Raw genomic sequence first — 27,015 nt, 5'->3', positions numbered from 1 at the left:
GCGATCCTGGGCCTTGGGTGGGTGCATTGTCGGCAGCTGCCACCACTACCCCAGTAGTGCTGCTGGACAGTGCATAGCTGCCAGGCTCTGATTGGCCGGCAGCTGTCGAAGGGCAGGTTTTCTGCCCCTGGGGTCCGGAAAGGCCTGCTACTGCCCAGCTAAGTGCCTGATTGGCACTTAATTTGGCGGGTGTTCCTGAAAGGTGGTGACACAGGCTCTCCCCAGCCAGCAGGCGAGACCCTCATCGCCTTCATCAAATACCACGCAACAGATGGTGATTACATGTAAACATGAACTGGCATATCTAATTGACCTGTAAGAATTACCAGTTTAAATACGGTCCCACAAGTGTGCTGAAATGGAGATTGGTAATAGAAATTGATCTTAATGTGAAAAGTTTTATACAATGTTATGAGGCTATGCCCCTTTATTTTTAAAAGTAGGACCTTTCAACTTTAAACTTATGGAAATTTTGCAATTTGAAATGAGGCAGAATAACCTACTTAAAAATGCAAGGCCACCTTCCAAGGTGCAGGTGGAAGAACAAACAAACCAGGGACCAGTCGAAACTCATCACTGTTTAAGAAAGGGACATTAAAATGCAAAGTGTTGAATGTTGAAACTATGGCTGCCACAGACAGACTCACCCAAAACCCCTTGAACTAACATAATGGGGGAAATATAACAGGCCAGGCTGCAGACACTCCTGGAAGATTGCAAGTGACACAGTGCGTGTCAAGAAAGTTTTCAGCAGAGGAATTTGGCTGGAAAGCTGCACTGTCTCCCTCTCTTTCTTTTGGAAAAAGTTTATGTCACCCGGTTCAAGAAGTCAATTATCAGAAACCTACTAGTGAATCAAGATCTCGTAATAATTGCAGCATCTATATCTGACAGCATCCACAAAACCAGCTAACCTAAATCGGCCGCAATGTTTAACAATCTACGCCTTGAGGGCAAGCGAAGGACGCTTAACCATATATTCTTTTACCGTTTTTTTTATTGGGCACCAACTTCCCTTCTGATAGCTGTATGTGTGAGACGTCACGTTTTTATTATTTTTTTTCTCTAGTTTAGTGGTTAATAAATTTGCTCGTTCTTTAACTCGAGAAAACCTTGTTTTATTGGCTCCTTTTTGCTCACAGCTTAAATAGTCAAATACATTCTGATTTGGAAAAGGCAAATCCTCGTGAAAAAGAAAATTAAATCTTTGTTGTGACCAATCGCGAGGTTGAATAGAGGAGAGCCATTTCACCCCTTCCCACCTGGCCATAACAACAGTAAAATTGTACAAACGCAAAATACTGCGGATGCTGGAAATCTAGAACAAAAACAAAAGTACCTGGAAAAACTCAGCAGGTCTGACAGCATCTGCGGAGAGGGATACAGTTGACGTTTCGAATCCATATGACCCTTCATCAGAACTAAGACATATAGAAATGAGATGCAATATAAGCTGGTAGAGGGGGGTGGGTGGGACAGGTAGAGCTCGATAGGGGGCCAGTGATAGGTGGAGGCCAAGAAGAGACTGCCAAAGATGTCTCAGACAAAAGGACAAAGGGGTGTTGATGGTGGTGATATTATCTAAAGGATGTGCTAATGGGGACATTGAGTTGAAAGCAGGATGGCCCTAGTGGGGGTGGGGGGAAGGGATCGAAATGGGCTAAAAGGTGGAGATGAAACAATAGATCGAAATAAATATAAAAATAGGAGAAAAGAAAAATATATTTGTAAAAAAAATGTTTTTAATTATTTGAAAAGGGGGGGATCGGAAAGGGGGTGGGGATGGAGGAGAGAGTTCATGATCTGAAATTGTTGAACTCAATATTAAGTCTGGAAGGCTGTAAAGTGCCTAGTTGGAAGATGAGGTGCTGTTCCTCCAGTTTGCGTTGAGCTTCACTGGAACCTTGCAGCAGGCCAAGGACAGACATGTGGGCATGAGAGCAGGGTGGAGTGTTGAGATGGCAAGCGACAGGGAGGTCTGGGTCATGCTTGCAGACAGACCGAAGGTGTTCGGCAAAGCGGTCACCCAGTCTGTGTTTGGTCTCTGCAGTGTAGAGGAGGCCGCATTCGGAGTAGCGAATGCAGTAGACTAAATTGAGGGAAGTGCAAGTGAAATGCTGCTTCACTTGAAAGGAGTGTTTGGGCCCTTGGACGGTGAGGAGAGGGGGAGTAAAGGGGCAGGTGTTGCACCTTCTGCAGTTGCATGGGAAGTTGCCGTGGGAGGGGGTTGAGGTGTAGGGAGTGATGGAGGAGTGGACCAGGGTATCCTGGAGAGAACAACCCCTGTGGAAAGCTGAAGGGAAGATGTGTTTGGTGGTGGCATCATGCTGGATTGGCAGAAATGGCAGAGAATGATCCTTTGAACGTGAAGGCTGGTGGGGTGATAAGTGAGGATAAAAGGGGGACCCTATAATGCTTCTGGGAAGGAGAGGAAGTTGTGAGGTGTAAAGTTGTATACTTCAGTAGGAGGAAGTACTGGCCGGTTCCACTATTGTGTACCAGTGGAGTTACCCCTCAGATGAGAGGTGCATCACTGTTGCTGAAATGGGCCTCTTGGCATCAACCTATAAATTGTTGCTTCCAGTTTGAGCCCAGAGCTGGATATACAGTTTGTAACTAAGCATGTTGCTATCCAAACGTTATTTCTGATTTACCCTGTTATAATTCCTAATGAATTGTTGTCCTTTTTCCTCCCCAGTGTTTATGCCTTTCTCCGACTTATGAACTGGCTTTACAGACTGGACAGGTCATTGAACAAATGGGAAAGTGCTGCCCTGATATAAAGCTAGCTTACGCAGTACGAGGCAACAGACGTGAGTAATATTGGACCATTGATGTATGCCTACAATTTTAATGAGAATATGTATGCAGCCTAGAGAACATATTGCTAACATTCCTATCATTCATCAAGTCTCAAGAAAGATCTCATAGAATCATAGTTATTATAAACATGCCAGCTCTCTGCAGAGCAATCCAGTCAGTCCCATTCCTCCTCCCTATCCCATTGGCCCTGTAAATTTCTCTCCCTTAACTACCCATCCAATCTCTGGGATGTTGTGGTAAAACTGAAAGGTAAACAATACTGTAAGTTCTAATTATAGAGATTATTACTTTGCTGTTAAAGCAGACGTATATACAAAATGTTCCCCATTGGGTGTTCTGAAAGAGTTGTTGTTCATCCCTTTACATATTTAACCATTTCATATTTTAACCTTCGCTGAAAATATTCAAGAAAATATGGCTGGAAAGGCAATTATCCAATCAGAAGGGATTTGATAAGGTGTTAAATTACTAGAACAAAACTTGTTTGGGTTATTCTAAGTATGGGTGAAATAATCTTGTAGCTTTTATAATTTTTAATTAAAGATATATTTATATATAAATATGTCAGTACATGTATATGAGACAGTTATAAATGTTATAACGTGGCAGATGATGTGTGCCAGGCAGACCAAATCCGCAAGGGAAACTTGGTCGCACTATCACAACGGCTTTGCAATTTCTATTTATTATAAGAAGATGTGTGCATTGAATTCAGAAGTAATGAGTCCATCAAGACCTTTAGAGATTTTTCAAAAAATCTCAAATATTTATTAGCAAACCATTTCAAGCACATACATATGACTACAATTGCTTACTACTGTAACAAATCCTAAAATTCCTAATTAACCTGATTCCCAGTTACACACCCCCTTAAGGCAACAGTCCAAAATAGATTTTAGATTTAAAACAGAACCAGCAAGTTAACACAATACCCACTTGACAATGGAATTCCGAATGGCTTTTCTCCAACTTCAGTTACTTTACATAGCAGACTTATGCACAAATGATTGAAGGCTTCTAGAAGGCTGTTTCTCACACTACTGTTAGATCTTACATGGCCTTACATTCTCCTTGATATATGTTTCTCTCTTTTTAATATGTAAAGTGTCTTGTTCCATATGTCTTTGAAGCTGTATCTTCCTCATAATATGAAAATTTTCATGTTCTCAATATTGTCAGTAACCTTTGGGAAAAATAAACACTCCTTAAACAAAAGCAGAAAATGCTGGAAAAACTCAGCAAGTCTGACAGCATCTGTGGAGAGAGAAACAGAGTTAACATTTTTAGTCTGAATGACTCTTCTTCAGAGGAGTTGAAATGTGATGAAATTTATACTGTTTAAGGGGGTGGAGTAGTGAAGCTGGATGGGGGCAAAGGAGAGATTGACAAAGATGTCCTGAATAAAAGGACAAAGGGAGTGTCAATGGAGAGGTAAGGGCTAAAAAAGGTGATGATAGTGGCATAAAGGTAAGAAAAGCAGAATGTGATAGCAGAACAAGATGAGCATTCTGAAAGAACAGCATGGAACAAGTAACAGATGGCCCTTTTGGGGATGGGGTGGGGGGGGCAGAGAAAGGATAGAAAGTGGGATAAAAAGGGGGTATAATAAAGGGAATAAAATAATTTTTAAAAATGAATGAATGAATTAAACATGGACAAAAAAGCTGAACTCTGGAGGTGAGGTGAGGGTGACTGCCCTTGACATCAAGGCAGCATTTGACCGAGTGTGGCATCAAGGAGCCCTAACAAAACTGGAGTCAATGGGAATCAGGGGGAAAGCTCTCTGCTGGTTGGAGTCATACCTAGCACAAAGGAAGATGGTTGTGGTTGTTGGAGGTCAGTCATCTCAGCTCCAGGACATCACTGCAGGAGTTCCTCAAGGTAGAGTCCTCAGCCCAACCATCTTCAGCTGCTTCATCAATGACCTTTCTTCCATCATAAGGTCAGAAGTGGGGATGTTCGCTGATGATTGCACAATGTTCAGCACCATCCTTGACTCCTCAGATACTGAAGTATTCAATGTCCAAATGCAGCAAGACCTGAACAAATCCAGGCTTGGGTGACAAGTGGCAAGTAACATTTGCACCGCACAAGTGTCAGGCAATGACCATCTCCAACAAGAGAGAATCTAACCATCGCCCCTTGATGTTCAATGGCATTACCATCACTGAATACCCAACTATCAACATCCTGGGGATTGCCTTTGACCAGAAACTGAACTGGACTAGCCGTATAAATACTATGGCTACAAGAGCAGGTCAGAGGCTAGGAATCATGCGAAAATAACTCACCTCCTGACTTCCCAAAGCCTGTCTGCCATCTACAAGGCACAAGTCAGGAGTGTGGTGGAATACTCCCCTCTTGCCTGGATGAGTGCAGCTTCCACAACACTCAAGAAACTTGACACCATCCAGGACAAAGCAGCCCGCTTGATTGGCACCTAATCCACATACATTCACTCCCTCCACCATCGAGACACAGTAGCAGCAGTGTGTGTACCATCTACAAGATGCACTGCAGGAATTCACCAAAGCTTCTTCGACAGCACCTTCCAAACTCATGACAACTACCATCTAGAAGGACAACGGCAGCAGATAGATGGGAACACCACCACCTGGAAGTTCCCCCAATTCACTCACCATTGGAAATATATCTCCATCCCTTCACTGTCACTGGTCAAAATTGTGGAACTCCCTTCCTAACTGCACTCTGGATATGCCCACACCACATGGACTGCAGTGGTTCAAGAAGGCAGCTCACCACCACCTTCTCAAAGACAACTAGGGATGGGCAATAAATGCTGGCCCAGCCAACGAAGCCCACATTCCATGAATGAATTTTTAAAAAAAGAAAATAAATAAAAAATAAGTAGACAAAAAAAAATGTTTTAAATTGAAAAAGGGGCGAAGATAGAGGAGCGAGTTCATGGTCTGAAGTTGTTAAACTCAATGTTAAGCCTGGAAGGATGTAAAGTGCCTAATCGGAAGATGAGGTGCTGTCCCTCCAGTTTGTGTTGCGCTTCACTGGAACATTGCAGCAGGCCAAGGATGGACTTGTGGTGGAGTGTTGAAATGGCGAGGAACAGGAAGGTCTGGGTCATGCTTGCAGACAGACCGAAGGTGTTTTGCAAAGCGATCACCCAGCCTGCATTTGGTCTCCCCAGTGTAGTGGAGACGGCCTTAGGAGCAGCGAATGCAGTAGGCCAAATTGAAGAGGTGCAAGTGAAATGCTGCTTCACCTGAAAGGAATGTTTGGGCCCTTGGAAGGTGAGGAGGGAGGAGGTAAATGGGCAAGTGTTGCATCTTCTGCAATTTCATGGGAAGGGCTGAGGTGTAGGGGGTGATGGAGGCGCGGACCAGGGTATCCCAGAGGGAATGGTTAAGGAAGAAGGAAGACATATCAGAAGCACCGTTTTGGAAAGTGGCATCATCGGAACAGATGCAACAAAGGTGAAGGAACTGAGAGAATGGGATGGAGTCCTTACAGGAAGCGGGGTGTGAGGAGATGTAGCTGCAGGAGTCGATGGGCTTGTAATGAATATTGGCGGACAGTCTATCACCAGAAATGGAGACAAAGGTCAAGGAAGGGAAGGGAAGTGTCAGAGATGGACCATATGAAGGTGATAGAAGGGTGGAAACTGAAAGCAAAATTGATAAATTTTTCCAGGTCCAGACGAGAGCACGCAGTGGCACCAAAACCATAATCGATGTACCGAGAAAAGAATTGTGGGAGGGGGCCTGAGTAGGACTGGAACAAGGAATGTTCCACATGCCCCATAAAGAGACAGGCATAACTGAGGCCCATGCTGGTACCCATGGCCACACCTTTTATTTGGAGGAAGTGAGACAAGTTGAAGGAGAATTTGTTCAGTGAGAGAACAAGTTCAGCCAGACGGAGGAGAGTGGTGGTGGATGGTGATTGTTCGGGCCTCTGTTCAAGGAAGAAGTGGAGAGCCCTCAGCCCATCCTGGTGGGGGATGGAGGTGTAGAGAAATTGGACGTCCATGGTGAAGAGCAGGCAGTTAGGACCAGGGAACTGGAAATTGTTGATCTGACATAGGGCATCAGAGGAATCGTGAATATAGGTGGGAAGAGACTGGACAAGGAGAGAGAGCGGAGTCAAGATAGGAATAAATGAGTTCCGTGGGGCAGGAACAGGCTGACATGATCAGCTTACTGGGACAGTCCTGTTTGTGTACTTTGGGAAGGAGGTAGAAGCGGGCTGCCTGGGGTTGGGAGACTGAGGTTGGAAGCTGGGGGAGGGAAGATCTCCAGAGGAGATGAGGCTAGTGACAGTTCTGGAAACAATGGCTTAATGTTTGGTGGTGGGGTCATGGTCCAGGGGGAAGTAGGAGGAAATGTCTGAGAATTGGCACTCAGCCTTTGTGAGATGGAGGTCTGCATGCCACCCCTTAGCCTTGCTTATCTGGCTAGTTGTAAACAGATGAAGATCCCTTTGAAATCCAAACAATCCCTTCATTAAATGCAACTTCCCTTCATGCCTTACATGCATGTCAAGCACATTTCTACACCTTCAAGCTTCATTTGATGATTTCAAGCTTGAAGTTAACTTGACTCCAAATGTAATTAAATCTGTGTGACAGTCCCAACTGGAATCATGCTCATAAAGCTACTTCACAATAAACCCCCAGAAAAATAATATGAAAGCTATTATCCTTTGGTCACCGTGCAACAACCTTTTTTTAATAAGCGAAGAAAAGCTTGTTCCTTAAGTTTGGATGTTTATGAGCTGGAACTGATCCTGGTGAGAGCTTTATAATTTGAAAATTCCTTGACCAAACAAATAATCCCTGAATGACTTTAATTTGTGCTTATTTAAAGGGACACACAAGACTTAGAGAGGGTCAGAGAGATTTAGGGAGCTTTGGGGCCTAGACAGCTGCAGCTACCAGTGATGAGGTGAAGCAAATCGATCGTGCTGAAGAGATCTTAGAAGCTTGTATGACTGGAATTAGTTATAGGGATAGAGAGAGGCATGGCCATGGAGGTATTTGGTATTTGAACACAAGGATGATAATTTTAAAATTCACACGTTGCTGGACTAGGAAGCACCAATCAAGTTTTGTTCGGGTAATTTATGTCTAATCCTTTCTGATTGGATAATTGCCTTATCACCAGTTCCAGCCATTATTTTCTTGAATATTTTCAGCAACGAGCAAGGGCTAATGGGAAAACAAACAATATAGGTGTTTGCAAAAATAATAGAGGTGCCATTGGGTGTTTTCTGTAGGCCACCGACTCCCAGAGGGGAAAAATTTGCACGAAAATTTCAGAGGGGCGCAGGAGCAATAGTGTACAGATAGATAATGGGGGGCAATTATTCTTATATGGACTGGAATAGTAATAGTGTGAAGGGCAGAGAGAGAAGAGTTTCTGAAGTGTGCCCAGAGAATTTTCTTCATTGCAGTTTCAGCCCAACTTGGGAGGAGGAATGTTGGTTCTGGGAATTGGGTGGGTCGAGTGGATCAATTGTCAGTTGGGGAACTTTGAGGAAACAGTGACCATAATTTCATAAGGTTTTGGTTAGCTATAGGAAAGGTCAAGAATCAATCTGGAATAAAAATTAATTGGAGTAAGGCCAATTTCAGTAGGTGGGGAATGGATCTGTCCACAGGTAAATTGGAATCAAAGGTTGGTATACAAAACTGTAATCGAGTAGGCTGCCTTTTAAGAGCAGATGGTTCAGGTACTGTCAAGGTATATTCCCACAGTGGAAAAAGGTAGGGCAAAAAAATCCAGAGCTCCCTGGATGATGAGCTAGATAGAGGCCAAGATGAAGAAGAAAAGGGGTGTTAGGTTGATAATACAATTGAGAACCAAGCCGAATATAGAAAATTTAGCGTGAAAGCGTATCAGGAAATAAGAGGGGCAAAGAGAGAGTATGAAAGGAGACTGGCAGCTAACATAAAAGGGAATCCGAAACATTTTATTTACGTACAAATAGTGAAAGTGTAGTTAGAGGAGGGTGTGGGGCTGGTTAAGGATCAAAAAAAGACCTACATGTGGAAGCAGAGAGCATGATTGAGGTACTAAATGAGCATTTTGCATCTGTGTCCTTACTAAGGAAGACCATGCAACCAAAAGCCATAGTGAATGAGGCAATAGATGAAATAACAGATGGGCTGTAAAGGGATAAAGTGGAACTACTAGAAAATCTGGTTGTACTTAGTTAATAAGTTACTAGGACCAATTGAGTTGCTGAAGGAACTAAAGGTGGACATTGCAGAGGTGCTGGCCACAATCTTCCAATCCTCCTTAAATACTGAGTGGTACCAGAGGACTAGAGAATTGAAAATCTTACATCACTGTTCAAAAAAAGAGTAACTCCAAGCTAGTCAGTTTAACCTCGGTGACGGGAAAGCTTTTATAAATAATGATGATACAAAACAAAATTAATAACCATTTGAACAAGGTTTAGTGTGGTTTAATTAGGGAATGCTAGTATAGATTTGTTAGAGGCAAATTATGTTTAACTAACTTCATTGAGTATTGGTTGATGAGGGTAATGTGGTTTAAGTTTGATAAAATTATAACTAGAGTGAGCTGTGAGAAGTGTAGTGATGAACTTTGAGAGCAGAGACAGGCTGGTGGAATGATCAGATATGTGGTAGATGTCATTAGGGAAGTTATAAATGATGCATTTTGGTGGAAAGAGCAAAGAGAGGCAATATAAAATAAAGGACACAGTTCTAAAGGAGATGAAGGAACAGAGAGACCTGGGGGTATATGTGCACAAATGGTTGAAGGTGGCTGGGCAGGTTGAAATAGTGGTTAATAAGGCATCGGGATCCTGAGCTTTATGAATTAAGGTATAGAGTACAAAAACAAGGAAGTTATGAGGTTTTATAAAACACTGGTTTGGCTTCAGTTGGAGTGTAGTGTGTCCAATTTTAGGCACCAGACTTTAGGAAGGATGTGAAGGTTTTGGAGAGGGTGCAGGAAAGTTTTATGAGAATGGCTACAGGGATGAGAGACTTCAGTTACAAGGATGATTGGTGGAGTTGGGGTGGCCCTCCTTAAAGAAGGGGAGATTTGGTAGAGGTGTTTTCAAAATCATAAGGGGTCTAGACAGAGTAAATAGAAACAGTTCTCATTAGCAGGAATGTTGAGAATCAGAGGGCAGGAATTTAAAGAGATTGGCAAAAGGGCTAAAGGCAGCACAAGGAAAACATTTTTTATACAGCAAGTGGTCATGACCTGGAGTGCATTGCCTGAAAGGCTGGTAGAGGCAAACTCAATCATAGCTTTCAAAAGGGAATGGGATAAACACCCGGAGGGAAAGATTTGCAGGGCCAGAGAATGGGTCAAGCTAAATTGTTCTTGCAGAGACCTGCGTGGATTCATTGGGCTGAATCATCACCTTCTGTGCTATAACCATTCTATGATTCTAAGTTGGGATAAAAAAAACTTATATTTATGTAGCACCTTTCAAAGCCACCTGATGTCTCAAAGTGCTTTTCTGCTAATGAAGTTTTTTTTCTTTGAAGCATATTCACTGTTATAATGTAGGAAAAATGGCAGCCAGTTTGCACACAGCAAACTTCCACAAATCGCAATCTGATAGTGACAGATAATCTTTTTTTATGGTAATTGAGGGATGAATATTGTCCAGGACACTAGGAAGAACTCTGGCTTTCTTTGAGATGCTGCCACAGGATCTTTTATGTCTACCTGAGGAGGCAGGTGCTTAACATCCTGTCCAAAAGACAACACCTCCGACTGTCAGCCTTGTCAGCCTTAATATTTGTGCCAAGTCCTGGGACTTGAACACACAGCCATTTGGCACAGAGGCAAGTGACTGAGCCCCGGCTGATGCAATACAAGATACGGTCATGGAGTTTTGAATGAGCTCAAGTTTAATATCTCAGAAGTCGAATTCTGTAGCGAGTAACCCACTACCTGACTCCTCGAAACCTGTCTACCATCTACAAGGCACAACTCAGGACTGTGAACAACAAATGCTGGCCTTGCCAGCGAGGCTCACATCCCATGAAAAAATATCTGAAATGTTTTGCTTAATGTAGTTCTTGTCAGTATTAAATCTGCCAAAGACAATACTGGATATAAGCATCTTATGCACCAGTGAATGAAACACTGAAATTTATCCATTTGCAATCAGAATCTGGTTGTTAGCCAGTGTACTGTTAGAATCATATCTCTCACACTGAATTTTTCTTTTACAAAATGGAAGGACATGTCATGCTCTGAACATTTGGATGCTAACCTGGGATTTTTTTTTAAAAGAATGCCATAATTTCATCTTGGAACTGTCAGCAAACAGGCCTCTTCCAAGAAATCATCTGACCTCTATGGTACTTGAGGAAGATCTGATTGTTTTGAACTGCAATCACTTTAATTAATGGGGAATAAAACTGAAAAGGAAGATTGGTAACTTGATGGAAATCACATGGGAGAGAGGGAAAAAGAACTTAAGTTGTGAACCTGCTGATTTTGAAGGCAGTCTAGTCGGGGAACAAGCTGAGAAAGGAAGGCTACCCTAGCTGGTTCTCTCTCTCTACCTTACCTAAAATTGTGTGTAGCTATCAACCTATAGCCAGAGAACCCACAACTGAGTGTAACTAGTCTGCATTTGGGCATGCAAAGCTGAGACCAATTGGTGAGAACTTCAGACATCTGCCGGGACCACCGGCCCTTCTTCACACGCGAGAACTCCAGGTAGACAGCATCGAGACTCTGCAGGCACAGTGGTATTGTCACTGGGTTGGTATTCCAGAGACCCCTGGTAGTGCTCTGGGGACCTAGGTTCGAATCTCACCATGACAGATGGTGAAATATTAATTCAACAAAAATAATCTGGAATTAAAAGTCTGATGGTGACCATGGAAACCATTGTTGATTGTTGTGAAAACCCATCGGATTCACGAATGTCCTTTTAGGGAAGGAAATCTGCTGACCTACATGTGACTCCAGACCCATAGCAATGTGGTTGACTCTTAACTGCCCACTGAACAAGGGCAATAAATGCTGGCCATCTGCCATCTCGTTATTTTCCATTATTAATTTCCCAGACACACACTATATGACAAACACACTACTTTAAGTCTCTTCTTATTCAAATATCTGTAGAAACACTTACTGTCTTTATATTTCTAGCTAGCCTTCTTTTGTACTCTAATTTTTCCTTCCTTATTAATTTTTTTGTCATTCTTTGCTGTTCTTTATATTCTGTCCAATCTTCTGACCTGCCATCCATCTTTTACGCAATTATATCCCTTTTCTTCAAGTTTGACACTATCTTTAACTTTTTTCATTAACCACGGATGGTGGGTCCTCTCCTTGGAATTTTTCTTTCTCATTGGAATGTATCTATTCTGTGTATTTTGAAATATCCCTTTAAAGGTCTGCAACTGCATCTCTATTGACCTATCCCTTAATCTATTTGCCAGTTCCACTCTGCTTTCATGCCGTCAAAAATTGGCCTTATTTAAGTTTGAAATACTAGCCTCAATCATGTTATGATCGTTGCCTTCACTACGAGGTTATCAATTAATCCTATCTCGTTGCTCAATACCAGGACTAGTATAGCCTGCTCTCTGGCTCCAGAACATGCTGTTCTAAGAAACTATCCTGGAAACATTCTGTGAACTCCTCATCTACACTACCTTCACCCATCTGATTTTTCAAGTCTCTGTGTAGATTAAAATCCCCCATGGTTATCGCCGTACCTTTCTGACAAGCTCCCATTATCTTTTTTCTTATCCATTCATGGGATGTTGGCGTCGCTGGCTAGTTCAGCATTTATTGTCCATCCCTAATTGCCCTGGAGAAGGTGGTGGTTAGCTTCTGCCTTGAACTGCTGCAGTCCATGTGGTGTATGTACACCCACACTGCTGTTCCAGGATTTTGACCCAGCAACAGTGAAGGAACAGCGAAACATTTCTAAGTCAGGATGGTAAGTGGCTTGGAGGGGAACTTTCAGGTGGTGGTGTTCCCATGTATCTGCTGCCCTTGTCCCTCTGGTTCGTAGCGGTTGTGGGTTTGCAAGAGGCGTGTTGGTGAGTTCCTGCAGTGCATCTTGTAGGTGGTACACACCGCTGGCACTTTGTGTCAGTGTTGGGAGGGAGTGAATGTTTGTGGATGGGTTGCCAATCAACTGAGCTGCTTTCTGCTGGATGATATTGAGCTTTTTGAGTGTCGTTGAAGCTGCACTCATCCAGGCAAGTGACTTGTACCTTGTAGATGGTGGACAGGCTTTGGGGAGTCAGGAGGTGAGTTACTCGCAGCAAACTTCCTAGCCTCTGACCTGCGCTTGTAGCCACAGTATTTATATGGCTAGTCCAGTTCAGTTTCTGGTCAGTGGTAACCCCCAAGATGTTGATAGTGGGGCATTCAGCGATGGTAATGCTATTGAATGTCAAGGAGTGATGGTTAGTTTCTCTCTTGTTGGAGATGGTCATTGCCTGGCGCTTGTGTAGTGTGGATGTCACTTTCCACTTGTCAGCCCAAGCCTGGATATTGTCCAGGTCTTGTTGCATTTGGACATGGATTGCTTCAGTATCTGAGGAGTCGCAAATGGTGCTGAACATTGTGCAATCATCAGCGAACATCCCCACTTCTAACCTTATGATGGAAGGAAGTTCATGTCTCTTCCTTTATACTTTGCCCCACCCTGTAGTTACAATTAGGAGGCCTGTACACCGCTCCCACAAGTGACTTCTTGCCTTTATCATTTATCACCTGAACCCAAACCACTTCTAAGTTCGGCCCCCCTTTCTAATGTGCTAATATCATTAATTAACAGAGCCACCCCTCCACCTTTTCTTAACATCCTGTCCTTCCTAAATGTCACATACCCTTCAGCATTCAGGTCCCAGCCTATGTCATCCCATAGCCATGCCTTTGTAATGGCTATCAGAATATACATAATTATTTCTGTTTGTGCTATCAGTTCTGTTTCGAATGCTATGTGCGTTTAGATACAGAGCCTTTAGTTTTGTCCTTTTAGTATTTTTGTAACGTCTAGCCTTATCTCCTGATTTACTCTTAGATTTGTACCCTTTGTCCCTTCTGTTATGATCCTAGCTCAGGTTACCCCTGGACGAGCCTGATCCCAGAGTGGAACCCAGCTTGATAGATCCTAACTTTTATTTGTTTGGATACATGGAGAGTAATTACTGAACAGAGTCACAGGAGTCAGCTGATGAACTTTTAACAAAAGAATAAAACATTCTTTTGAAGAAAAAATGAACTATATTACAATATTCCTTCCCCCACAACTATACCTTTACAGATAGATACATATTTGTAAGGATAACACAAGTTATAAAAGCTGTCTTATACTCTAATGTTCTCAGTAAGTACATGCTCCATGTAACCAATAGACACCCTATGTTTAGATTCAGCACACTCTGGAACCAAGTGACAGATGCCACCTCAATCAGATGCTTTGGATCTCTCATTAACTACCCCCCAAACGCTTGTCCCGCCGCAAGCCATCTGGGCTCACTGAACTCCATCTTTCACACGAGGGTTTCCGATCTCCACGCTCCAAGAACTAGCTTTTGAATTTTCTCCCAAACCGACACTTTCAGTCAGCCGCCTTTCACAAGTGTTCACCTTCAGGGTTTCAAACTCTCCTTCCGATGTTCCTTTTCCCTGGGTCACCACACGCATTCAAGATGTCATCCATGCACGCTGTCTCACCGACTCAGCCGACAACAGTACACCACTGCGTCTCATGCCCATAGCAAAGAATTGCAGATCTTCACTCGTCTCTTTAGATCTTCTTCCCTCTTGCAAGCTGTTCTTGCTTTAAATCTGCTTTCTGCAGCTTTTGTCTCTTTAAATCTGAAGCTGGGAGCCTTTCTCTCTGCCCCTCACACTTAACTTCACATATCAGGGCCTTTTCCAGGTTCCTGTCCTTCCTTTGACTAGAAGGTCTGTTTGGGGCTTCTTCCTGTTCCACTCCCCTGGAATTTTGGGTTTTTTTTCTTTAGCTTGGGACTGGCTCTCTGTCCCCTTTGCCCTCATTATTTAGTTTAAAACCCCCTCTACTTCCCTAGTTATGTGGCTCGCTAGAAATCAGCCCCAGCACAGTTCAGGTATAGACCACCCCAACGATACAGCCCCCACATTCCCCAGTACAGGTGCTAGTGCCCCACGAACTGGAACCCACTTCTCCCTCACCAGTCTTTGAGCCACACATTCATTTGTCTAATCTTATTTGCCTTATGCCAATTTGTATGTGGCTCAGGTAATGATCCAGAGATAATTACTTTTGTGGTTCTGCTTAATTTGGTGCTTAACTCCTCATACTGACAATGCAGAACCTCCTTCTTTGTCCTGCTTATATCATTGGTACCTAAATGGACCACGACGACTGGATTCCCCTCCCAATGTGAGTTTCTCTCCAAGTGTCCTGAACCCTGGCTCCGGGCAGGTAACATAGTCTTCTGGACTCTCGCTCTTTGCTACAGAGAACAGTGTCAGTCCCCTTTACTATACTGTCTCCTACTACCACTGCATTCCTTTTTGTTCCCCCGCCCCACTTGAATGGCTTCCTGTACCACAGTGCCATGGTCAGTCAGCTCATCCACCCTGCAGTCCCCATTCCCTTCCAAACAAACTGAAGGAACCTCAGACCTGTTGGACAATTGCAGGGCCTGACACTCCTGCACTCCTGTGCCCTGGATGCTCTTATCTATCCCATTTGCAATTACATCCTTCTGTCCCCGACTGCCTTCCAGATCAGAAGACCCTATCCTAAGGAGTGTGACCACCTCCTGGTACAAAGCATCCAGGTACCTTTCCCCTTCCCTGATGTGTTGCAGTGTCTGCAGCTCAGCCTCCAGCTCGATGACTTTGAGCCAAAGCTCCTCAAGCCACAGACTTTTGCTGCATACGTGTTTGCCCTGATAACGCTGGCATCCAGGAGCTCCCACATGCTGCAGCCATAAAACATCACCTGTCCTGCCATCCTTATGTTGCTTTTATTATAATTATTTTCTATTATTTATTTTCTTTTATGATCTCTTAATCTTACCACACATTCCTGTACTGTTTGAACCTTAGAATAGAGTTGACCTTAACCACGTACTGGATACTCGCCAAACAGCTCGCTTCTTCCCTTTAGTAGAGCTGGAACCAATTCGTACAGAGTGGAAAAGTTCGGAAAAGCAAAGGAGTACCTCCCTCCCCCACACCAAACTCATTTCACTGAGGTCGCACTCCAGTGCTGGTCGCTCTGAGAATGTCTGGATTTAAATGTTCTGAAACAAAAGACTGAACTCAATTACAGAAGTAAACCAATTCTAGCTAGTTCCTTAATTAACTATTTCATCTGCTGTCAATGGATAGCTTCTATCTCCCTGCTTAGGCCCATGGATGAGACTTGGAATTTAAACAGCACTTGCAGTTAAGTGTTAAATACAAACAATATTAGATTTTTAGAAAGAGATTTAAGATTTGTGCAGCTCACCAAACCCCCACACTCTATTGAGGTCGCATTAAGAATTCTTCCTTCTCCCTGCCCTTTACATTATCACTTTCTCAATCTATTTTTGGATAATTAAAGTCTCCCATTATAACTACTCTATCATTTTTGTGCTTTTCTATCATTTCCTGGCAGATTTGTTCCTGTACACCCTCCCCACTAGTTGGCCAGTGGACTACACTAAGCAATGCACCTTCTTTGATCCTTAGCTCTAGCCAAGTAAATTCTGTCCTTGACCCCTCTGGGACATCCTTTCTCCAGCACTGCAAAGCTCTCCTTAATCAATACTGCCACCCTCCCCATTTTCTTCCTTTCTTATCTTTCCTGAACACCTTGTATCCAGGAATATTTAACACCCAGTCCATCTGTTACAACACATCGTAACTCCACATGGCAATCTATGCCTCTAACTCACCAGTCTTATTTACTACACTCCACTGCATTCTTTTGTACTTGTAATCTCTGTTGGAACCTTCCAGAACAGCCAATCTTGAGTCATGTGACCTATAGCCATTTTGTGGTTCAGCAGAAGTCCATTTTAAAATAGCAAAAGGAATAAAGTTTTGATATATGCAGTTTTGATTTCTTTTCATGTCCTATTTATATAACACTTTCTTAACTAAGATCAATGGTAGAACCCACTGTTGCTCTTACAGCTGGGCACTAACTTAGCACGGACCAAGCATCAACTTTAACATCTTCATAGCCTGCATTACTCAATGGATAAACTTTTATCATCATATGTGCTTTGCCTATACATCACTAGGACTACCCGGGTAGCAGGAGATTTAATTTTAATGTGCAAGTTGAGAGGGGGAATCAGAGGGGAAATGTTGGTGTTATAATTAGATTTTGTGCTGTTTGAAGAGTGTGTTTTTGGGTGGAAACTAAACCACATGTTCTTCTTATATTTGAGTCCCTATATAAATGAGTGTATATGGTGATAGGAGCTGAATTTGATAGTCTGTGACCCATGTTGTGAAATGTAATTGATTTAATGAAGTAGCCAAGAAAAGGTCCTAATTCCATACATACAGCAAGAGTAAAAGTGTTCTTTGGGGTAAAAGGTTCTTTGGGATTTGCTCTGTCACATAAAGGGTTAAATGCATTTTCAGCAACCAAATTGCAGTGGCTTCAGGACTGAACTCTCAAACATTTATCTTGCCAATTTAGTTTAAGTTAAAAGTAATGTAGCTACCTACTCAGTATTATTAACAAAAGGTCACATTTTCTACACTCGAATGATATTCAGTATCTTCAATGTATTATAAAAATAAAATGGAGATACCTGAATGGTGGCGCACTTTCCTTCTAACCAATGACTGAGTTCCAGACTTTACTTTCACTCTGATTTACCTGCTGTAGTTGGGGGTATTTTATCATTGCTTGTTGCTGAGACAGAGTCCAGCATTGAAGTGTGATATTTCATATGGTGAAGTTGGGAGCGACAGCAGCATTGACTGGCTTGAATTGCAGTTGCTGCCAGGGGATTAGAGAGAAGCATTGAAAGAAGATTGTGGGGAACCTACAGACTATAAACCATTCTGCCCTCTGCTGGAGGAAAGTGTATAATGGTCAGTGGCTTGCAGCATAAGCAAAAAGTCCACCCCCAAGGCAAATTAAATGTGCGTTATAGTATTCTTTTTACATCTTACAATATATCATAAAATGAGGTTTTCATTTTTTTGGCGAGGCCAGCATTTATTGCCCATCCCTAATTGCCTTTGTACTGAGTATCTTACTTGGCCAGTTCAAAAGTCAGTTAAAAGTTGACCACATTGCTATGGGTCTGGAGACACATGGAGGCCAGACCAGTTAAGGACGGCAGATTTCCTTCCCTAAAGGACATTAGTGAACCAGATGGGTTTTTACAACAATCGATGATAGCTGTCATGGTCACCATTACTGAGATTAGATTTACATTCAAGATTTATTAACTGAATTCAAATTCCACCAGCTGCCCCAGAGCATAAGCCTCAGTTTCTGGATCACCAGCCTAGAGACATTACCACTATGCCACATCTTCCCCTTATATCATATGTAAGAAATTATGACATCCTTTCAGAATTTGAGTGACCTATGCATTTGTTAGCTTTAATACAAAATACAAAAGGACTTTGATTATTCAAATAAAGTTACAAGTATCTCAGTAGCTGCCATACTCCCAGGTGCTGATGCACCATACTATTTTGCTTGTTTTATTCCCTTTTAAGTTTCTCTATATACTGAATTGAAAACAGTAAAATATGGAAAATCTAAATAGTGCTACATTTTACTGGTGGAGTTTGGACTTGCTCATGATGCCACACGCTTGACTAAAGAGGGAAGATGACCTTGTCTGAGCGATGGAGTCTCACCTTGGGCTAAGCTCACGCACCTCCTTAGCATCTGATATATGTGACATTGGCAGGGGCTCAAGAGACTGGCCACATTACTGGTGCTTTGGAGCAAGGAAACCTAAAGAGATAGGAGAACACTGATATCAGTAGACTTCAGCAAGAGCATCACAAAGCTACAACTAGGCACATTATCCTTTAAGAAATGAAATGCTGAATATCTTATAAATTGAAGTTTTTAAACAATTTTAAAATGATCCTTTTGAGTGGTTCTCCTCCATGTAATCCTCCAGGCAAATTTAGGCAGATCTGAAATCCTCCTGAATAGTAGAGAATTATCATAGTTACAGCACAGGAGACAGCCTGTGGAATTAGCCCCTGACCCCCAACAACCCCACCTCTATCTAAAGAGCATTGGAAGCTTGTGGCCAGTATCTCTACAATTCCCAATATTGGTTAACATTCGATAGATCAGCAGACCTGATGCACTTGAGCTTGCTACTGCTCAGATCACCTATTTTTAAAAAGAAATTCAGCACGTGCACCCTGAATTGCAGTAGTGTAATTATGTTAATTTTAATTGCAGCTATTCATTTTACACATCCCTGGCTTGGTCGCTTTCTTCAGTTTTATTTAGGGTGGCTATATTAATGTGTGTGGCTACGGTCATATTGCTAGTAGTATGACACAATGTTAGAGTAAAGCAATTTTTCTTCCAGTGGTTAATGAAGAAAATGACAACTTGCATTTGGTGCTTTTCATGACTCTGGATGTTCCAAATCTCTTTATAGTCAGTGAAGCACTTTTAAAGTGTGGTAATGTTGGGAAATTCAACAGCTAACTTGCACACAGCAAGGCCCCACAAACAGCATTGAGGTAAGTGACCAGATAATTTGTCTATCTACTGACTGCTATCCAAAAGGATTTCAAATCTGACTAAAGTTATGTGGAGGGTAGGGCCAATACATTGGGAGAACTCTTCCTGTTCTACAGAGCATTATGGGATCTTTTCTGTTCACCTGCATACAGTTTCAGTGCTGTCTGAAAGACTGCACCTCCAACAGTATTGCATTGAAGTCTCAGCGTAGTTTGTGTTCAAGTCTCTGGGAGTGGGGCTTGAACCCAGAAGATTCTAATTCAGAAGCAAGAGTTTGATGAAATGTGTGGGAAAAGCTTGTATTTTTTAAGACAGACCTCAATTGAGAAAGGAAACTGAAAGAAGGAAATTGACTGTCCCAGGTGCTAAGGAAACTAAGATTGAAACTGAGAATTGGCAACAATTTTCTGGTTGATTCTATATGAAAGGACATGGCCCTCAGAGCTCAGCAGTAGTTGGGGAGTCCAGTGGTGCAGTACAAGCAAGCCGAAGAAGACACTAAATACAGAAGCTGAGAATAAGTTGCTACGGCCTGCCTCTGTTACTTGAAGATAGCATTAATGGATCTACGCCATCCAGACCCCGAATTGAGGAGGTTCTGCAGACGTGTGCCATTTTTGAAGACTCCACATGAAACTGGGGCTGGTTGTGTGTTGCTTTCAGCTGGGAATCAGGCTACATCCTAGAAAAAGAGAAAGTGAAATTCTTCACGAGGAAAACAGTGTTTTAAAGAACTTTGTGACTGAGTTTGACGAACTATATGCTGAATGGGCTGCTGAGCTAATTTGAAAATGTATCTTTGTTGTATCTACTATTTAATGTGTAATTTATAGTTTATAACCAACTGCAATTTGCCTGTTAATTCATGTTTAACTTGCATTGATTCTGTGTTTTAGAGTATAGGGGGTTAGTTAAGATGGTATTTAGTGTTTGCTTTGTTTGATTCTTGTATAGCAAAACATGTTTTGTTTAAACTGTGGAATCTTGTGGCTTCATCCTTGAACCAAGGCTGACAGCACTTGAATTATACAGCAGAATTAAGCATATATTAAATAGCTATAGTATACAATTTATTAGCTGAGAAAATTAAAGTTATATCATATACATTACATTCTGACAGCTACTGAGTATCAACCAAATATAGATAATGTCTACTGCCAGCTGATAGGTTTGCAGGTTCAGCTCATGTATATTCAAGCAGATATGGAAATCTTGGACTTCATTATTTTTTGCAAATAAATTGCAAGCTTAATCCAAGAAATAATGGAACTTTTAGTGCAAAGACATTGTAGGGCTTTGCGCATCACCTGGCAGAGATTTGCTAAATCAGCAAAGACCAGGATTGAACCTGGGATTTTTCCAGTACTGGCATTACACACCTGAGAGAATTTCTCTAGGCTACCAAGCTAGCACTGAGTCTTGTTAAATGTGACGCTTCTCAAAGATGACTTTAGCACTGCTATCCCAGCTCTCTCACTCACTGCTCGTGACACTTCATGCCAGCAACAGAGCCTGGTGAGATCACCCCTACTGTGTTTATATATTGAACAACTGTTGGAAGAGACGATAACAATTTTACAAAGTATAACTTAAATCATGAAAAGATAACCTTTTTTAGGATCCGTAGGCATGCTGTCTGAATTCCCAGTGGTAGGCAGTTGTGACAATTAACAAATTAACTCATTAAATTGTTTTTGAATTGTACTCCAGTATATTGTGAACCCCAATGTTTTCTGCATTTCGTATTTTACCTTTAAACTCCTAAACACCTGTCCAGTACTTTTATTGGTATCCTTGTTGTACTCCTGTTCAGTACTCCTCCTGTTCAGTAATAAGTGGAAATAATGTCCTCTCCTCTCTCATTCATACATCTTGTTTCATTCACACTTTCCTTCCTTCTGCTGTGCTAAAAATAGTTACAAATGCTACAGTAACTCTCTAAAGTGCGATATATCAGCTTAAGCAGTGATAGTGTTGGCTAGTTATTTCAACAATGGAAGCCATCATAATGTACCCCAAGAAGTCCATCCATGCACATTTTCAACAAATCTTGATGGATATTGACCAAGATCAGGAATTTATACCCCTCTACTGATTAACCTGTGGCTACTGAGAACAATTGTTATGCCGTAACTTATGCCATCACAGATCAATAGACTAATCAACATAGACCAGTGATTAAACCTCATGTCTTGCTGGTCTGAATGGCACAGTGGCATTTCACAAGAATAGAGATTGAAAATAAATTTTCAGGAGTTTGAATATTTACATTGAGTAAAAAGATTTCCTACTGAAAGGCAGTGTTTTGTCACTTGGTACATTCAACTCATTGTATTATTGTACATTGTGTAGTTAGAAGGTGGGGAAGATAGTAATCCAGAGACTGGGCTAAAAACCCACCCCTTGAAGAATAAATCGAGAATAATAACTTGTTCTCAGTCAAATTTGAAAAACAAATTAGTTCACTAATGCCCTTTAAAGAAAAGAAACTTAGTGTCCTTACCTAGCCTGGCTTACACAAGAATGTAGTCCCACACCAAAATGGTTGCGTCTTAACTGCCCTCTGAGTGGCTGGCTACACAATTTCACTTATTACAAGCCACTATAAACAAGAATAAGGCCATTGCCACCTTCTGAGGGCAACTAAGGATGGGCAATAAATGAGGCCTTTCCAGTGACACCCACATCCCCGGAATTAATTAAAACATTTTTGTAGTTTTTGGAATTTGACTGAGCTGATTGTAGATTTAAAATTTATAGACTCATAGATGTTTACAGCACAGAAGGAGGCCATTCGGCCTATTGTGTCTGTGCCGGTCAGCAAAGATCTGACTACACTAATCCCATTTTCCACAGCTTGGCCCATAGCCCTGGAGGCTATGGCAATGCAAGTGAATATCTAAATACTTTGTAAATGTTATGAGAGTTTCTGACTCAACCACCCTTTCAGGCAGTGAATTCCAGACTCCCACCACCCTCTGGGTGAAAACGTTTCTCCTCAGCACCTCCCTTCGCCTTCTACCTCTTACCTTAAATCTATGCTCCCAGGTTATTGACCCCTTTACTAATGGAAAAAAGTGCCTTCCTATCCACCCTATCTATGCCCCTTATAATCTTATGCACCTCTATCAGCTCCTCTCTCAACCTTTGCTGCTCCAAGGAAAACAACTCCAGCTTATCCAATTTTTCCTCATTGTTCAGACCCTGCAGCCCAGGCAGCATCCTGGTAGGTGTCCTCTGCACCCTCTCCAGTGCAATCACATCCTTCCTATAATGTGGTGACCAAAACTGCACGCAATACTCCAGTTGTGGCCTAACCAGTGTTTTATACAGTTCCAGCATACGGCCTGCTCTTGTATCCTATGCCTCGGCTAATAAAAGCAAGTATCCCATATGCCTTCTTAACCACCTTACCATTTAACATAAGAAATTTGAGAAATTAACCATAGTTAAGTTTTTATTTTTTTGACAATCAGAATACTGAGGTAACTCTTGCATTATAGTTTTCCTTCAATTGTTCTATAACTGCCCAAATTGACTATTGACAGTTAGTGGACTGGATGCAGTTTTACTAATTTGCATATTTTAGATTGTATAATATCTTTTGTGTTTTCAGTTGAGAAGGGTCAGAAGATTTCAGAACAAATTGTTATTGGCACACCTGGGACAGTTATGGACTGGTGCACAAAGCTCCGATTCATAGATACTAAGAAAATTAAAGTTTTTGTCCTAGATGAAGCTGATGTCATGATTGCAACTCAAGGACACCAAGACCAGAGCATTAGAATTCAGAGGTAGGTTATCTAATTATGGGACTAAAGCATTCTTCTGTGTGGCTTAAACTGGAAAACAAATATTATTTATTAATGGGGGACTTGCAATTACTTCCACCTTCTACTGCCCCAGTAATGTTGTTGGACTGGCACACCTGAGTGCCTGCTCTCTGTACCTGTGTAAAGTTTTGATACCCCTTAACAACCACCTTCATGGCCTTCAATTAGTGACTAGTTATGATTAGTTTTTGTTGTAGAACATATATTCAATATGAACTCTGTTAAGATTTTCCAAATCACTTTTATGTATACTAAGGAAAGATATATTTGCCATAGAGGGAGTGTGAATGTTCACTAAATTAATTCCCGGGATGAGGGGATTAACCGCTGAGGAAAGAGTAAAAAGACTGGGCCTTTATTCTCTTGAGGTTAGAAGAATGAGAGGTGACCTCATTTAAACATAGAAAATTCTTATTGGGTTCGACAGGGTAGCTGCTGATAGGATGTTCCCCTTGGCTAGGGTTCTAGAACCATACAAGCATATGAATTAGGAGCAGGAGCAGGCCACTCAGCCTCTCGAGTCTGCTCCGCCATTAAATATATCATGGCTGATCTGATAGTAACCTCAACCCACATTCCTGCCAACCCCCAAAAACCTTTCACCCCCTTGGTTATCAAGACTCCATCTACCTCTGCCTTAAAGACCCTGCTCCCTCTGCCTTTTGAGGAAGAGAGTTCCAAAGGCACTCTACCCTCTGAGAGAAAAAATTCTCCTCATCTGTCTTGAATGGGCGACCCTTTATTTTTAAACAGTGACCCCGAGTTCTAGATTCTCCCACAAGAGGAAACATCCTTTCCACATCTACCCTGTCAAGACCCCAATCTTAAAGGTTTCAATCAAGCTGCCTCTTAGTCTTCTCTAAGTTCCATTGGATACAAGTCTAACCTGTCCAACCTTTCCTCATAAGAGAACCCACCCATTCCTGGCATTGGTCTCGTAAACTTTCTCTGAACTGCTAACGCATTTACATCTTTATTTAAATAAGGAGACTAGTACTATACACAATACTCTAGATGTGGTCGCACCAATGCCTTGTACAACTGAAGCATAACCTCCCTACTTTTGTAATCAATTCCCCTCACAATAAACGATAACATTCTATTAGTTTTCCTAATTACTTGCGGTACCTGCATGCTAGCCTTTTGTGATTCATGCACTAGGATACCCAGCTCTCTCTGCAGCTCAGCTCTGCAATCTCTCACCATTTAGATAAACTTCTTTTTATTCTTCCTGCCAAAATAAAGAATTTCACATTTTTCCACATTATACTCCATTTGCCAGATCTTTGCACACTCACTTAAATCTATCTATGTCCCTTTGTAGCCTCCTCATGTCCTCTTCAAATTTACTTTCCTACCTACCTTTGTGTTGTCAGCAAATTTAGCAGCCATTCCTTTGGTCCCTTCATCCAAGTCATTTATATAAATTGAAAAAGGTTGAGGCCCCAACACTGATCCCTGTGGCACACCACTCATCACACCCTGCCAAACAGAAAAAGACCCATTTATGCCAACTCTTTGCTTCCTGTTAGCTAACCAATGTTCTACCCATGCCAATATGTTACTCCCTACACCGTGAGCTTTTATTTTTCACAATAACTTTGATGTGGCACAATATCAAATGCCTTCTGGAAATCTAAGTACAGCACATTCACCAGGTTCCCCTTTATCCACAGCACATGCGAATCCTTCAAAGAACTCCAATAAATTGGTTAAACATGATTTCCCTTTCACAAAACCATGTTGACTCTGCCAGATTGTCTTGAATTTTTCTAAGTGCCCTGCCATAATATCTTTGGGGTCACGGTCTCAGAATAAGGGTCAGGCCATTTAAGACTGAGATTAGGAGGAATTTCTTCACTGAGGATGGTGAATCTTTGGAATTCTCTGCACCGGAGAGCTGTGGAAGCTCAGATGTTGAGTATGTCCAAGACAGATCAATAGATTTCTACATATTAAAAACATTCAGGGATACGGGGATAGTGCAGGAAAATGGTGTTGAGATAGAAGATCAGCCGTGATCTCATTGGATGGCAGACTGGGCTCGAAGGGCTGAATGGCCTCCTCATTATTAATTATCCTCATTTCTTATGTTATTACAATTATTGACACTTTAATTTCCTCTTTTGCTGCTGGGTTTGAATAAAGGTGAATATGTAGATTCTGAGAATAGTTTGATGCAAATAAGTAAGTAATGAAATTAGCCGGATTATAATATATTCTTTCCCATTTCCAGGATGTTGCCTAAATTCTGTCAGATGCTGCTGTTCTCAGCTACATTTGAAGAATCTGTGTGGAAATTTGCCCAAAAGGTTGTTCCAGATCCTAATATTATCAAATTGAAGCGAGAGGAAGAAACCTTGGATACAATTAAACAGTATTATGTGCTGTGCGACAACAAGGAAGAGAAATACCATGCTCTGTGCAACATTTATGGAGCAATTACCATAGCACAGGCCATGATCTTCTGTCATGTGAGTAGCTGGCAATACTAGTCCTTGAACCTGTTTACCAGTCTTATCCATAAACACGGTGCAGTCCTCCAGCCACTTTCTCCTCTCTCTAAAAACAACTGAGATTTGTCAACTTCACCTGAGTATAGATATTCAAATCACAAGTGCCCATTAACAATGTTATTTTTTCTGACTTCTAATGGCTAGCTTGCATTAAAAAGCTTTCTTGATTTCTACACAAATTGATTGTAGCTTGCTATTTTACTTACAGACTCGCAAGACTGCCGGTTGGCTGGCAGCAGAATTGTCTAAAGAAGGTCATCAAGTTGCACTGCTGAGTGGAGAGATGATGGTGGAGCAACGAGCTTCTGTGATCCAGCGTTTCCGGGACGGCAAAGAAAAAGTACTTGTCACCACTAATGTTTGTGCAAGAGGTAAGTTATGAGACACAGCTCAAACAGAATTTGAGACCTCGATGTTAATGGGAGCAGGTTACAACAGAAGGGTGTGGTCAGAGTTTTGGATGAGAGTTTTAACTCCGTTGCGAGTGTCTCTGTCGATGACAGGTTCCCAGCCCAGACGGCAGCCAGGCTGACACACTTGGCTTCCAGTCAGGTAGAGTTGAGCCCAGGGCATGCAGCAGGAGCAGATAATTCTGCTCCCTGACTCTCTGGTTGAGGGGGGACTGATTTTTGACCCTGGGGTCTTTGGATTGGAGGGAGTTTAGGGGATGTCAGGGTGGGGGAAGCATTGCTGTTGCTTCTGCCCCACAAGCATGGCTGAAAGGACACATCTCTTATTGAACCAACCCCTGCCTTCCTTCATCACCAGGCTTTCCAGGACCTGAAAAACTTGGCCACTCACTGTTGAATCTGCAAGACAGGTTAAATCACAGACCTGCTGTCCCATTAAAATAGTTAAATTTCCACCCTGCCCCCCGGAAGTGGACTGGCTGTCTTTTCCTGCCCCACCTCCATTAAACACAGAAATGGATAGATTAGAGCTGGCTGAGGTGTGGGGGTCAGATTTTTAAGAAGTTAACATCTGACCCGAACTCAACCAACCTGTTTCTGTCTGCTAAAGTTCAGCCCTCAGCCCTAATTAAAAACATTCTTCATTATGCATTTTTCACACACCATAGGTTGTCGATTGCAAGGAAGACCATAAGTAGAGAAAGTATCTGAAAACGTGGTTGTGGCACAAAAACAGAAAATGCTGGA

At 42.0% G+C, this 27,015-nt stretch overlaps 1 protein-coding gene across 1 annotated transcript in view; it reads left to right on the top strand.

Annotated features, from left to right (window-relative positions):
• The window catches only part of ddx19a (DEAD-box helicase 19a), an 87,804-nt gene that overhangs the window by 43,433 nt on the left and 17,356 nt on the right, over nt 1-27,015 (top strand). Inside the window, exons 7-10 of the mRNA XM_078557675.1 lie at nt 2,699-2,813; nt 23,126-23,303; nt 25,579-25,816; nt 26,067-26,229. Coding sequence (XP_078413801.1) covers nt 2,699-2,813; nt 23,126-23,303; nt 25,579-25,816; nt 26,067-26,229 — 694 coding nt within the window. The remainder of the gene's footprint in view (nt 1-2,698; nt 2,814-23,125; nt 23,304-25,578; nt 25,817-26,066; nt 26,230-27,015) is intronic.

Source organism: Cetorhinus maximus, chromosome 15 (genome assembly GCF_964194155.1).
Source record: "Cetorhinus maximus chromosome 15, sCetMax3.hap1.1, whole genome shotgun sequence".
In the NCBI taxonomy this organism is placed as follows: Eukaryota; Metazoa; Chordata; class Chondrichthyes; order Lamniformes; family Cetorhinidae; genus Cetorhinus; species Cetorhinus maximus.
The sequence above is the reverse complement of the archived record's forward strand: the minus strand, read 5'-3'. Positions and strand labels throughout refer to the sequence as shown.